At 41.7% G+C, this 15,599-nt stretch overlaps 1 protein-coding gene across 1 annotated transcript; it reads right to left on the reverse strand.

The window, feature by feature from the left end:
* Positions 1-8,897: 8,897 nt before the first annotated feature.
* Positions 8,898-12,128, reverse strand: LOC124677983 (expansin-like A3). Its single transcript, XM_047213918.1, has 5 exons — positions 11,890-12,128; positions 11,674-11,786; positions 10,955-11,133; positions 9,671-9,803; positions 8,898-9,553 (listed from the first exon to the last, which is right to left on the reverse strand). Exons 1-5 carry the CDS (start codon positions 12,014-12,016, stop codon positions 9,287-9,289), a joined length of 819 nt encoding a protein of 272 aa, XP_047069874.1. The 5' UTR covers positions 12,017-12,128; the 3' UTR covers positions 8,898-9,286.
* Positions 12,129-15,599: the final 3,471 nt, after the last annotated feature.

The following is a 15,599-nucleotide window of genomic DNA, read 5'->3' on the forward strand; positions in this document are numbered from 1 at the left end:
CCAAGATGGGTTTCATTGTACAAAACACGCATTTTCCATTTTTTAAATCTCATATTTGAATCCCTTAGTCTGTTTACTACTCACTTGCCCTTGGTTTCTTGATACTACTCGGTTTTGCCCTCTCCCTTCACAAACTCTCACGGACGCCCAACATTGCCCCGATTGGTCTAGCCCATGTCACGCGGATCGTGCCCGACGACCGTTGATCGTATGATCTAACGGGCAGGATAACCCCTATCTCTATCTCCGGTCGGGGCCACCACCCTCTCTCTCTCTCTCTCGTCGTCGGTTAGCTTCACGCAAAGTTTGGTTTTCTGCATTATTTTTCACGAGCTAAATTATAAACTCTTTTTAGGCATTACTTTTCACGCAAAAAATGATAAACCATCACCGATTTGTTGTAGCCATTACTTTTCACGCACAAAAATGATACACCATCACCCATTTCGTGTACCCATTACTTTTCACGCAAAAAATGATAAACCATCACCGATTTTGTTGTAGCCATTACTTTTCACGCACAAAAATGATAAACCATCACCGATTTGTTGTAGCCATTACTTTTCACGCACAAAAATGATACACCATCACCCATTTCGTGTAGCCATTACTTTTCACGCAAAAAATGATACACCATCACCCATTTCTTGTACCCATTACTTTTCACGCAAAAAACGATAAACCATCACCGATTTCTTGTAGCCATTACTTTTCACGCACAAAAATGATACACCATCACCCATTTCGTGTACCCATTACTTTTCACGCAAAAAAATGATAAACCATCACCGATTTTGTTGTAGCCATTACTTTTCACGCACAAAAATGATAAACCATCACCGATTTGTTGTAGCCATTACTTTTCACGCACAAAAATGATACACCATCACCCATTTCGTGTAGCCATTACTTTTCACGCAAAAAATGATACAGACATCACCCATTTCTTGTACCCATTACTTTTCACGCAAAAAACGATAAACCATCACCGATTTCTTGTAGCCATTACTTTCCTTTTAGGCATTACTTTTCACGGTAAAATGATAAACTATACCCCCACAACGGTCGTCTCCTCCTTAATTTATTGTGTATAAACCCCCACAACGGTCATCTCCTCCTTATTTTATTGTGTAAACCCTACAACGGTCATCTCTCCCTTATAAACACCCACACGGCCATCCCTTGTGTCAATAGGTTACTGCCTCTCTCTTCTTTTCGTTCACATACACTTTATCCATTGCCATGGCTTCCACGTCTCGGACGCGGACCGGAAGGGGAAGGGGAAGGGGAAGGGGAAGTGGATCATCATCATTGCCACCACCACCGTCAACACCGCCATTGATCATAGAGGAGTTCTTCATCGTCGTCTATGAAGACCCTTTGGTCAAGAAGGTACGTACGCGTTCCCACATATATGATGCATGTGATTAATTATGGGCATGTTCTAAAAAACCTTTAATTTCAAGGGTTCCCTAATTTCAAACGATCGGCGCTCGATCTCTTTGCAGGAACTCCCAAAAAAATTTGCGGACTATCTTGACGGCAAGGAGCCGGCTAAGGTGTATCTGCGAGCAGCAGCTGACTCGCGGTCCTCGTCTCCGGACCGTGGAGGTCCTATTTGACGGACAAGGCCGGATGTACCTCGACAAGGGCTGGGAGAAATTCGCCATCGCGCACGGTGTGGATTTCGGCTGGTTCGTACACTTCAAATATGAAGGCGATGATGTGCTCACGGTGAAGGTGTTCGACGGAACAATGTGCAGGAGGTACTACTACTCAGACGACGAAGATACTGACGATGAAAGCGACGACGACGTGAAGCCATGCATCCATCCCCTTTAGATAATTAAGGGGATTATGACCAAGAATATATATGTAGCTTCATATGCATCGATTTAGAGATCTAGCTATTTATTATGCATGTAAAAAATAATATCGCATTTCCACTATTATTCGAGCACCACATCCTCCAAACGATGCCGATGCCGATGCCGATATCGGCATGGTCGAACGGCTATGCTCGCCGCCATCGCTAGGTCAACGTCGGGATGCACAATGTTTAGCATAAGAGTCACTTTAGATTAAGCTGCGAAAATGGGCTGAGGCGACCCCTACGGAGCGGCTCTATATTATATTCTCTAAATAAAATAGACGACCAGAGCGGTCATTGGCTGCGGAGGCCCCACGGAGCGGCAATATATAATTTTCTATAAATAAATAGACGACCCACTGGTCATTGGCTGCGGCAGCCCCATAGAGCGGCCCCATTTGTCATTGGCAGCACCGTGTATACAATCAGGAAATAAAACGGCCCACGCGTCAGAGGTAGATGGATCCACCCGTCGAGCACGAGACGGTCGGCGAGGAACCGACCTCACGGTAACGGTAAGGCCTCCGACCCGACGGCAACCCGCGTCTTCGAGGGGTTTCAAACTAGAGGGAGGGGAAAACTGAGGAAAAACTAACGAGCTGGGGAAAACTGAGTACAACTAACGAAGCAGGGGCACGAAAATAGAAATCCCTTGATAGTAAAGCCAATACTAGATTTGGATTGCTGCGCGGGAACAGATTTCTTGCTGTCACGAATGTGAGCAGTAGTCCCTGTAGAAAAATCAAAAAAATCTGCCAATTTACGTGCGTGATCCTCAGATATGTACGCAACTTTCATTAAATTTGGGCATTTTCATCTGAGAAAGTTTGGTGCCACTTTAAAATTTGTCTTTACGAACTGTTCTGTTTTGACAGATTCTGCCTTTTATTTCGCATTCGCATTGCCTGTTTTGCTATGTTAGATGGATTTCTTTGTTCCATTAACTTTCAGTAGCTTTGTGCAATGTCCAGAAGTATTAAGAATGATTATGTCACCTCTGAATATATGAATTATGCACTGGACCCTCTAATGAGTTTGTTTCGAGTTTGGTGTGGAGGAAGTTTTCAAGGGTCAAGAGAGGAGGATGATACAATATGATCAAGAAGAGTGAAAAGTCAAAGCTTGGGGATGCCCCCGTGGTTCATCCCTGCATATTTTAAGAAGACTCAAGCGTCTAAGCTTGGGGATGCCCAAGGCATCCCTTCTTCATCGACAACTTATCAGGTTCCTCTAGTGAAACTATATTTTTATTCCGTCACATCTTATGTGCTTTACTTGGAGCGTCTGTTTGTTTTTGTTTTTGTTTTTGGTTTGAATAAATCGGATCCTAGCATTCTTTGTTTGGGAGAGAGACACGCTCCGCTGTTTCGTATGAACACATATGTTCTTAGCTTCATCTTTAATGTTCATTGCGAAAGTTGGACTATTTCATTCATTGTTATATGGTTGGAAACGGAAAATGCCGCATGTGGTAAATGGTTTAATGTCTTGAATAATGTGATACTTGGCAATTGTTGTGCTCATATAGATCTTGTTTAAGCTCTTGCATCATGTACCTTGTACTCATTAATGAATAACTACATAGAGCTTGTTAAAATTTGGTTTGCATGATTGATCTCTAGAGTCTAGATATTTTCTCGGTTGAGGTGTTTGAACAACAAGGAGACAATGTAAAGTCTTATAATAGTTACAATATGTTCATATGTGAGCTTTGCTACACCTTTTATACTTGAGTTTGCTTCAAACAACCTTGCTAGCCTAGCCTTGTATTGAGAGGAATTCTTCTCGTGCATCCAAATCCTTGAGCCAAATACTATGCCATTTGTGTCCACCATACCTACCTACTACATGGTATTTCTCCGCCATTCCAAAGTAAATTACTTGAGTGCTACCTTTAAAATTTCCATTCTTTGCCTTTGCAATATATAGCTCAAATAGCTTAAAAACTATTGTGGTGAAGAATATGTACTTATGTGTTTTATTTCTTAATAAGTTGCTTGTTGAGCGGTAACCATGTTTCTGGGGACGCCATCAACTCTTTTACCATTGTTGAATATCATGTGAGTTGCTATGCATGTTCGTCTTGTCTGAAGTAAGGGCGGTTCTCACAATCAAATGGTTTGAGTATGCATACTGTTAGAGAAGAACATTGGGCCGCTAACTAAAGCCATGATTCATGGTGGAAGTTTCAGTTTGGACAATCAATCCTCAATCTCTTATGAGAATTTTAATTGTTGTTAAATGCTTATGCATTAAAGAGGAGTCCATTATCTGTTGTCTATGTTGTCCCGGTATGGATGTCTAAGTTGAGAATAATCAAAAGCGAGAAATCCAATGCGAGCTTTCTCCTTAGACCTTTGTACAGGCGGCATAGAGGTACCCCTTTGTGACACTTGGTTGAAACATATGCTATGCAATGATAATCCGTGTTAACCCAAGCTAATTAGGACAAGGTGCGAGCACTATTAGTATACTATGCATGAGGCTTGCAACTTATAAGATGTTTTATACATAACACATATGCTTTATTACTACCGTTGACAAAATTGTTTCTTGTTTTCAAAATGAAAAGCTCTAGCACAAATATAGTAATCAATGCTTCCCTCCGCGAAGGGCCTATCTTTACTTTATTGTTGAGTCAGTTTGCCTATTCTTTCTATCCCAGAAGCAAACACTTGTATCAACTGTGTGCATTGATTCTTACATGTTTACCTATTGCACTTGTTATATTGCTTTGTGTTGACAATTATCCATGAGATATACATGTTGAAGTTGAAAGCAACCGCTGAAACTTTTATCTTCCTTTATGTTGCTTCAATGCCTTTATTTCGAATTTATTGCTTTCTGAGTAACTCTTATGCAAGTCTTATTGATGCTTGTCTTGAAAGTATTATTCATGAAAAGTCTTTGCTATATGATTCATTAGTTTACTCATTATCTTCATCATTGATTCGAATCGCTGCATTCATCTCATATGCTTTACAATAGTATGATCAAGATTATGATAGCATGTCACTTCAGAAATTATCTTTGTTATCGTTTACCTACTCGAGGGCGAGTAGGAACTAAGCTTGGGGATGCTTGATACGTCCCAAACGTATCTATAATTTCTTATGTTCCATGCTACTTTTATGATGATACTCACATATTTTATACACATTATATGTCATATTTATGCATTTTCCGGCACTAACCTATTGACGAGATGCCGAAGAGCCGATTGCTTGTTTTCTCGCTGTTTTTGGTTTCGAAATCCTAGTAAGGAAATATTCTCGGAATTGGACGAAATCAACGCCCAGGGTCCTATTTTTGCACGAAGCTTCCAGAAGACCGGAGGGGAGACGAAGTGGGGCCACGGGGCGCCGCCACACTAGGGCGGCACGGCCTAAGGGGGGGCCTGCGCAGCCTAGCGTGTGGGGCCCCCGTGACTCTCCCGGCTCCGCCCTTCCGCCTACTTAAAGCCTCCATCGCGAAACCCCCATTACCGAGAGCCACGATACGGAAAACCTTCCAGAGACGCCGTCGCCGCCAATCCCATCTCGGGGGATTCAGGAGATCGCCTCCGGCACCTCGCCGGGAGAGGGGAATCATCTCCCGGAGGTCTCTTCATCGCCATGATCGCCTCCGGATCGATGTGTGAGTAGTTCACCCCTGGACTATGGGTCCATAGCAGTAGCTAGATGGTTGTCTTCTCCTCATTGTGCTATCATGTTAGATCTTGTGAGCTGCCTATCATGATCAAGATCATCTATTTGTAATCCTACATGTTGTGTTTGTTGGGATCCGATGAATATTGAATACTATGTCAAGTTGATTATCAATCTATCATATATGTTATTTATGTTCTTGCATGCTCTCCGTTGCTAGTAGAGGCTCGGCCAAGTTGATACTTGTGACTCCAAGATGGAGTATTTATGCTCGACAGTGGGTTCATGCCTCCATTAAATGCGGGACGATGATGCAGAAAGTTCTAAGGTTGTGGATGTCTTGTTGCCACTAGGGATAAAACATTGATGCTTTGTCTAAGGATATTTGTGTTGATTACATTACGCACCATACTTAATGCAATTGTCCGTTGTTTGCAACTTAATACTGGAGGGGGTTCGGATGATAACTCGAAGGTGGACTTTTTAGGCATAGATGCATGCTTGAATAGCGGTCTATGTACTTTGTCGTAATGCCCTGATTAAATCTCATAGTACTCATCATGATATATGTATGTGCATTGTTATGCCTTCTTTATTTTTCAATTGCCCAACTGTAATTTGTTCACCCAACATCTGCTATCTTATGGGAGAGACACCGCTAGTGAACTGTGGACCCCGGTCCTATTCTTTACATCTGAAATACAATATACTGCAATTGTTCTTTACTGTTCTTCGCAAACAAACATCATCATCCACACTATACATCTAATCCTTTGTTTACAAGCAAGCCGGTGAGATTGACAACCTCGCTGTTACGTTGGGGCAAAGTTCTGTGATTGTGTTGTGCGGGTTCCACGTTGGCGCCGGAATCCCTGGTGTTGCGCCGCACTACACTCCTCCGCCATCAACCTTCAACGTGCTTCTTGACTCCTACTGGTTCGATTAAACCTTGGTTTCTTACTGAGGGAAACTTGCTACTGTGCGCATCACACCTTCCTCTTGAGGTTCCCAACGGACGTGTCAACTACACGCATCAGCGATGACGGTGCTCGTGCATTGTTTCCTTCTTGAAGACGTCATTTTTGGAGAACTTGGACCTCAGATGTTGTCTTGTGGTATTTGTGTTGTTGCTACAGGACTGGAACATTGTAGCGGGACTTTTATTTTTTAGTTTATTCTTTTTTGGTTGTGTGCATTTGTACTGCCATTAGGGTATTCCGTTCTTGCAGAGACTAGGTGTAATTGCTATCGTTGCAATATTAGTGTATTTCCTTTATTGAAAAATATAAAAAGATAAAACCCTTATATTTTAGGAGGCCGCCAATTATCACGAATTGCCTCCCCATTGGTTGTGATCTGCAAGGGGAAGTACTCATATATATAAACAACAATGAGGGACAATGAATAATGGAAAAAAGGGGGGCGGTGTTCCCATAGGGTGGGCCGCCGACATGCGTGTCACTGTCGCTGACGCCACCACCCTACAACGCCGCCACCCCTCCTCGTTGTTGTCGCCTCTCCTCCTTGGGGAGGCACTTCTTCATCATTATCATATACAACACCTCTTCATCATCTCCCCACTATAATCTTTTGGCAAACATGACATGTGATGCAATATATTATATCTCATGATTAATGGTGTCTCTATGTCAAGTTATGAGTAATAACTTGTTCATGACAATGGTAAAATAGTTTGTTTTCTTGATTGCATACATGTTTGTTATCTTCTATGATGGTCGTGTATACTTATGTATGAGTGCCCGTGTATGTTTGAGGAATGCATACACTCATCATTATTGCATGTGACTTGGAGGAGGGCGCATGTCAATGATAGATACATGTGCATGAAAATTTGGTTTGCTTGTTTAATAGTGGGATAAACTAATGTGATCTTATAACTTACAAAGTTGGGTGGAATTTATGACTTTTCTTGGTTGTGCATGAAAGTGTCCTTAGAGCAAGTACAATAGAGTCCAGTCAGCTGACTATAAGACATTAAATAATATATTTTAGATGAGTTGGAGGAGAGAGAAGGGAGGTGAGCTACTATGCAATAGCCAGCTCTTGCACGTGCTCCTAGGCACCTTGTGAGAGTGAAAGGTGGGCCATATATTAGTAAAGTACTACATTCTTATAGCCAACTATTGTACATGTTAGCTATATGATGACTACAAATGATATGACATCTTGTTATAGCCAACAGTTGGCTATACTATTGGAATTGCTCTTATGATCAATCACTAGTGGTGTAATGTGACACAGCTGCACCTATATTTATGACTTCTTTAAAAAAAATAGTTGTACATGAACATAGTTGTAGAATAGTTGTTTAAAATGGCTTTATCTTCTTAAACATAAATCTGATGTGTTTCATGTTTTTCTTCACTTTCAACATGTTGAACCTATTCTTAGTAGAAAGATTTTACATGTTGTGACGACTGGGCGGTGAGTACCATAGGTTATCTTCTATGGCGGTAACTTGGTCGCTTCGAGTGCCAGAAAATAGGCTACAATATATTGTTCAGTATAGAGTCTGAATAGAAAACTACTCGCCAACACCACTGCTTAACTTATTTGGGTGCAAGCTCCTGTTGGTGAACTTAAGAGTTTCTCAAAGTAATCCACCTATTCTAGGGTGTGACCAGACCTCTGGGTGTGACAACATTGAAGTAACGTACATTTCTCCCAACCGAGTCTTGCACCATCATACAAAACATACTGAGGTGATTTTTTACATCGTTAAGGAACAGTTTGGTTAGAAGTTGCTCAAAATCAAGTTCGTTTTATCCAAGGATGAGTTAGCTGATATATTCATCAAGCCACTACCACTACCATTATTCCAAACTTGCAAGCCTAATCTCAACCCTCATGGATCGGCTAACATGGATGGTGATAAACTACCTAGTGTGTTAGATACTAGTTGTAGTCTATACAGTTTGGGTCTTGTATAAATCTATCGTATATATATATACTGTACCTGATGTAATACCCTTGATATAAATACTAAGAGCCGACCCTACTTGTGCCGTGCTGTTCCCCTCCAAAATCTAACCTACCGTCACATTTTCATGGCTTGTGTATAGGATTGTGCTTTTAAGTGCCAAATGTATAGTAACAATTTAGTATATCTTTCTTCCTTGTCATATTGCTCACCCATATTCACACTGCCATAATATTTGGTTTCTCTGACGTGACGAATTCTGTTCCACTTCATTCATGCTGCCGCGATATAACTATTTAAACATGTTAAAAATATTCCAGATTTCCCTTGGAGAGATCAGAATATCCACACATTGATGAGAGAAGAAAAGGAGGATCAGCACTCAAAGGCCCTCACACTCTCACTTGCTAGCGAAACAGCTAGGTTAGGTAGGCGCGTGAAGTTCCAAAGATAACAGGAGACAGAACACATGTGCCAAGAAAAAATATAGCACTATGTTCACTAGTTATTCTATCAATTAGCAGGGACGTAGCTAGCTAGGTAGCTCATTTGTTTTACATACATCTCTTATATGCAGGCATGGTTCACTCAACTTGTACATGCATGCATATAGGAAGAAACAAACTCAAGGGCCAGCAAAGATCGACGGCAGCTATCCCCCCACAAACGCATACCCATCTCTTTTTTGACAGCAAGAGGAGGCTGCCCTTTTTCAACCCACTGCTGTCCTTTCACCCTCTCATGACTTGGTGTTTGCTGTTGATATCTGCATCTCAAGGTCATTGCAATACCAGATACGCCAGGTATAGCAACAGCTTCTTCATTGTGTTAAGCCACTTTCATTTCCCAGTCCAACCTCGACCTCGCGCAGCCTATACAGCTCTCCCTTGCCACATCATCGATTCGGGCACCAGTGTCGTAAACCTGACCTGGCTGCCAGTCAGCCGGAAGGACCTCTTTGTCGGCCCAGACCCACTTGCCATCATACCCTCCTGTCACCACCGCCCGTAACTGCAGCGGCCCGGTCGGTGCCCGGTCCATGGTCCACACGGGCCCGTGGACTCGGCTCATGAACCGCCAGTCCGATGAACCCACCTGCATAGGCATACAGACATGGTCCATCAAGTTGATTACACAAATTCGGTCTATGTGCTAGATGATATATAATAGTGTCCCTATTTTTGCTCTGGTTTGATCGGGTCTTGCTTTTACCTGAGCAACATCCACCGCTAAGATATCAGTTTGACCACCTTGGTAAAGGAACTTGATGACCAATTTGCTTGGCTTCTTGCTCTGCTCTTCCACTAATATGGACAGGTTCTTGCCATTGTAGTCACAAGGAATTCTGCAACCAAACAATACAAAAGATATTTAGGGTACTGCACTAGTGTAATAGGAGCCACTATTTTGGATGCATCTCTACACTCTCTGAAATCCAAGGTTTTGTCTTTGCCTTATAAAGCATTGAAAAACCTCTCCATCTCACTCATACTATACATGTTAACCTGAACTTGTTTCTTTTTGCAAGGGAATCTGAACTAAACTATATCTGCATTTAAGCTAAACAGTATATATACAGTAGGCGATGGCTGGAAAATTAAACATGAAAAATCTTGTTTTGGGGGATTTTCTATTTTAAGCAATATTATTTGAGATTAACGCAGCATGTAGGTTTTTTCATTCAGTGGAAGTCAAACCGGAAAGAGTGTTTAAGATTCTAATTTCTAAGATATTATCCAGATATTTTTTTTAATAAAAAACTACTCCATCCGATCCTTAATAAGTGTCGTGGTAGTTCACATACTAAAACCTCGACCCTTGTTATGGATTGGAGGGAGTACAACTTAACTAAAAAAATTACCAAACTAGAAAAAACACATTAAATAAAAATATAACTTTTGGGAGTTGAAAATTGATCGTTACAGCTGATAGGGCTAAATTATACTCCATCTCTCACAGTTTATTAGGCGTGCGCGTACCTCTAGATCGCAAATTTGATCAAGTTAGCTTAGTTATATGTTATAAAAATTATATCATTAGAAAGTTTAGATGTTCTATTTTCTAATGATATAGTTTTTGCATCATATAATTTAAATTATATAGGTCAAATTGAAGATCTAGGGATACGGGGAAGACTAGTAAACTAAGACGGAGGGAGTATTTCATTTCCACTATTTAAGAAAATCAAATGCCATAATTTGAAGGACAAAGTTAAATAACCAGTATAGAAATAAAGATACCGATTTCCATACACCTAATAAGAAAATTCCCATCAGTGTTATGCAAAATTATTTCATTTTCACAATTTGGGTAGCGTACTTTTAAAAAACAGATATAAATGATCAGGTATAAATATAGATAAACAGTATTACTTCAACTCCTTCTAGCTGTCAACATTTCCAAATATCTTCTTATAAAAAATCAGGTCAGTTTTATGGAAATTATGAGGCATTGCTTCTTCTTTTGTGAGAAGCATAAGGAATTATTGGTTTTTACCTTTTGTACTCTATGGGCAGAGCGTCCAGCCTGGTGAGCTGCTGGGCCATCCCGGGCTTGGCCAGGCCCACAAAAGCCGGTCCACCCAGCAGGAAGTCCGTACGATTGTTCCTGTGGAAGTCGGTGAGCACGACCCGGACGCCCCTGGTGCTGCAAATCTTTGCATCTCTGCATCTCATCTGTTTCCGAAAACAAAAGTAAAGATGAGTAAAAATCTCAGCAAGAATGAATAACACAAGAGGTTAGAGCAATGACACATCGTTTGTACAGTATAGTCTTGTTGGAAATCAAGAAAAAAAATTAGCAAGCAAAATATGCCAGCATAGACATAAACGGAGGAGAGCATATGCATTGGTCACATGCCACTTAAGTTTTGTGAGAACTTTATTTAACTACTACTAGAATTGGAACACACATAGAGTAAGAAGATGCGCCTAACTTGGTGTCTTTATTAAAGCTTAAGATGATATAAAATGAAACGGACAAGCAGGTCTCATAATTACTATGTACACATGTCCTTTTTCTTGTTCAGGTGGCAAGGGATATATAAGTAACAAGGAAATTATCACTCAAGAAAAGGATATGTTTGTTTTTGGTGAAGGAAAAGAAAAGAATATGCTAAGAAAAGCGTAAGTTCTTGAAACAGTGGGAGATAGAGAAATCGGAAATGGGAGCAGAAAAGAAGAGCTAATCTGGAGAAATTTGATTGTTGTCAGTACCTGGAAGCACCTTCCACAGCCAAGGCCCCCTCTGTGCTGCCTGGGACCCCCGGCGGCGAGGAATCCCCCATTGGTCTCGACGGCCATGGCGCCATACCCGCAAATCCCACCGCCTAATCAACCAGGGCGAGAAGCATACGCCGGTCAGGATCTTTTCAAGAAGAAAACAGATTCCACAGTCTAGACTGATCTGCGAGGAATGAACATAGCTCTTACCGGTCGGGATGGTGGACGGCGAGTAGGCAGCCTTGCCCTGACGCACGCACCTCTCGCAGGCGGACGCGCAGGAGGCCAGGAGCAGAAGGAGGATGCAGGAGGAGAGGGCGGGGAGCAATACAGCCATGGTGTCGATTGATGTCCAGCAGCCGGGATAGCTGGAGCGGAAGAGATGAAGAAGAGGAGTGTAGATGGGGGAAGAATGGCTGGTTTTGCTTTTCCCTTCAGCACATGCCCGCTGCTCCTGCTTGGGACAGTGTGTGTGTTAACTAAACTAAAAGCGCCGTTATTATATAGGCAACCAATAAGGACGAGGGAGGGCGTGTTGTGTACTCTCTGTCGAAATGGTCGCCGACGCGCGGCCCCCGGCGACGGCGAGGCCGTGAAACCAAGCAGTGCCCGCCTAAGTATCGTGTGCATATTTTTCGGGCGGAATATAGTTTTTAACTTTCGTGTACACTTATACGTGGCAGCGACTACTCGTGATGGTTGCCGTCGTGAAAGCTGGATCATGCTTGCTCCCTTTCCCGTGTAGTGTTTTTTTCTCCTACTGTAGCTGAGTGTGTGGGGCACGAATGTTTTTGCCCTTTTTATCGCGCTTTTTGCGACTTTTTCCACCAGGGCACTAGACAGTGGACTGGACTGGAGTGATGGTACGAGCAAATGCGCGTGTTTACGACGAACCGGTCATAGGAGAAACTATGCAGCGATCAGTGTCCCACTACCCATCCAATCCATCAAGGGCGACGCTGAGCGTCGGCCGACTGAAAAAGAGAGAAAAATCGGTCGTCCTCCGCTCCGTCCGATCGAGATCTGACGTCCAGAATCAACTGTAATGTAAATTTTACGTTTTGCCCCCTATTTTTTGGAAACTCAACCCGCAGTCCTTCTCTTCCCCAGTTAAACTGAAAAGTTATATCCCTTTGGGCCTGACATCCTCAATATTTACAACAAAAATACCACCTGACGACAGATCTGAGTCATAACGAGTATTACAACAAAATCCTCACCCCGGTTACAAAAAAATATACTATTACAACAAAATATTCACAACAAAATTTCAAAATGTAAATGTTATAAAAAGTGGATAATTAACAACTACTTTTCTACATGTTGGTTTACAACAAAAATTGACAACAATTACAATAAAAAATCAAAATCTATAACAACAAAAAACATGTGTTCGTGACTATGAAAAAATTGGTTAAACAATAACACATTTTCTATATATTTAATTACAATAAAAATTACCAACTATTTTACCAAAATTATAGGCGATTACAACAAAATAATTTATGGCAAACGCCCAGGTAAACATTACAACATCTCTGACGTTCTTTTTTTATAAATTTTATACGCAATTGTTACAAAACTAACGAACGTATACAACATCTCTACGTGCGGCATGACGAAGCTAGAATGGCGCTGGCTGCTTTGCTTGCATGGCTGCGCTGGCTACTTTGCTTGCATGAGCTAAAATCACAGCAGGAAGTGTTTATGGGCTAATGGGCCTGTCCGAACACGGGGCAGAGTGGGGCGAGCCGCGCTGAAACAGCACGACCGATCTTTCCCCCCGGATCGGTCGGCTGACAACAAGCGTTTTCCATCCATCAAACAGTTAGAGACTTGCCAATTGTTGTAGTTTACTTTATTTTTCCTTTTTTTTTGCAACAATAATTGCAGTTTACCTGGGGTCACATGGCATGGTTAACTCGCGGTCGCCTGTTTAGGAAGCAACAAAAGGTCAATTTCTGACAGTATTCGTGATGAATATTTTCTCATTAAATTCACGCATCAATTACGTACCCGCCACACAAACTTGCTTAACTGTGAGATGAAATGTCCGAGCATCCTAGCATACCACCAAGTGAGCAAAAGTTCCTTTATACAGTCGCTACACCATCGTACCATTTTTCTTATTGCCTCAAAAACAAGAAAAACAACAACGCAACATTTCTAAAACACTCGTGAAGCTAACAACTGTTTGTATGCAGCATAATCATTTGGTCTCGCCGAGAATAACTATCATACATCATGGAAGCAAACGCTTGCAGCATGGAGCTTAGGTGGGGATGTGCTGGAAAAAAATTACAGTTTACAAATCTTGACCCGGCCATCAGATAAATAACTAGAAATAAAATTAATTCACCAATAAGATCTCCAAGAAAATCACAAATCTAAGGATAAACATGATTGGGAAGCAATTGTGGAACTATTAGAAAGAAGATGGCAGGGGAATCTAGATGATGAGGATAAGGACGGGTAGATGGTATTAGATAGCCTGGTCCCAAAGGTGGCTCATCTTTCACCTGGCAAAGTATTACAAAAGGTATTCAAACCTTTAAAAGAGGACATATCTGGCGAGTGGGGAATGGTCAGAATATTAACATTTGGAAAGACCACTGGATTCCTGGTAATCTTTCAAGGAAAATCGATACAGGCCGAGGCCACAATCTCCTTCGTACCGTGGATGAGCTGATCGATCCTTTTACTGGTTTCTGGGATGAAGAAATTGTGAGGGATAATTTTCACCCTTTGGAGGCTTAATTTTTTTTTGGAAATTCCTATAAGTCCTAATCTAGATGATTATTTTGTTGCATGGCATAAAACAAAGACCCATATTTTCTCTGTCGGATCTGCTTATTACACCGAATGGGAACATCAGTATCGGATAAAAATTGGTCGAAGTGATGGACAAGGTACATCTATGAAAAAACCCAGTTTGGGATATTCTTTGGAAACTCAATCTGCCATCGAAAATCAAAATCTTCGGATGGAGGGCTCTTCACGGCTTAATTCCAGGCGTTGGGGTCCTAGCTAACCGTCATATTAAAGTTTCAGCTTAATGTCCAATTTGTATGCAGGGTTGCGAAGACATCCGCCATTTAACGTTTACTTGTCTGAGAGCGAAGGAAATTTGGAAAGCCCTGGGACTCGAAGAGGTGATTAATGAAGCTATTCGTTTGGATAGATTAGGATCTTTTATTCTAGGGGAGATTTTAAGAAGTCCTGTGAAGAAGTCACATGTACTAGGCCAACTAGGGCTACAGGAAACTATTTTAGTTGCATCATGGTACATTTGGTGGCAACCAAGAGAAGCTGTTAAGGGGGAGAAGGTGGTGCCACCAGCTAGGACGACATTCTCTATTCAAGCTTTGACACTCAATTTTGGTATAGCGGCTAAACCCACTGTTCCAAAACAGGTGCATTGGATTAAACCTCCTCGTAACAATTATAAAGCAAATATAGATGCTTGGTATTATCCCAATGGCATGGGAGATGTGGTTGTTATTATCTGTAATCATCATGGAGAGGTGATCTCGGGTGGGGCATGGCCAAAGCTTAATTTGATGGATGCTAAAGTAGCGGAAGCTGAAGCTCTTTGACATGGATTACTTTTGATTGAAAGCCTGGGTTGTTCACCAGTTATTGTTGAGTCGGATTGTCTCGAATTGGTCGATGCTTGCAATGGTGCTGAAATTTGGGGACCATATACACCTATTTTGGCTGATTGTTTTCAAATTTGTCAACGTATAGGGATGCTCAAGGTTCAACATTGCCCAAGAGAAGTAAACAAGGTAGCTTATAATCTTGCAAAACGGTGTTTCGATTTAGATAGAGTTATTCAGTGGGATGGTGATCCACCTAGTCATGTATCTGTAGATGCTCTTAATGATGCAGCTCTTTTGATCAATGATGTAATCGGACCT

Source organism: Lolium rigidum, chromosome 7 (assembly GCF_022539505.1).
Source record: "Lolium rigidum isolate FL_2022 chromosome 7, APGP_CSIRO_Lrig_0.1, whole genome shotgun sequence".
NCBI classification, from domain to species: domain Eukaryota; kingdom Viridiplantae; phylum Streptophyta; class Magnoliopsida; order Poales; family Poaceae; genus Lolium; species Lolium rigidum.

Coding starts and splice junctions, on each gene's coding strand:
- LOC124677983 (XM_047213918.1), bottom strand. CDS start 12,016: ATGGCTGTATTGCTCCCCGCCCTCTCCTCCTGCATCCTCCTTCTGCTC. Junction 9,804..10,954: donor CTGCCCATAGAGTACAAAAG/GTAAAAACCAAT, acceptor GTTTGGTTGCAG/AATTCCTTGTGACTACAATG. Junction 9,554..9,670: donor TAGCGGTGGATGTTGCTCAG/GTAAAAGCAAGA, acceptor ATGCCTATGCAG/GTGGGTTCATCGGACTGGCG.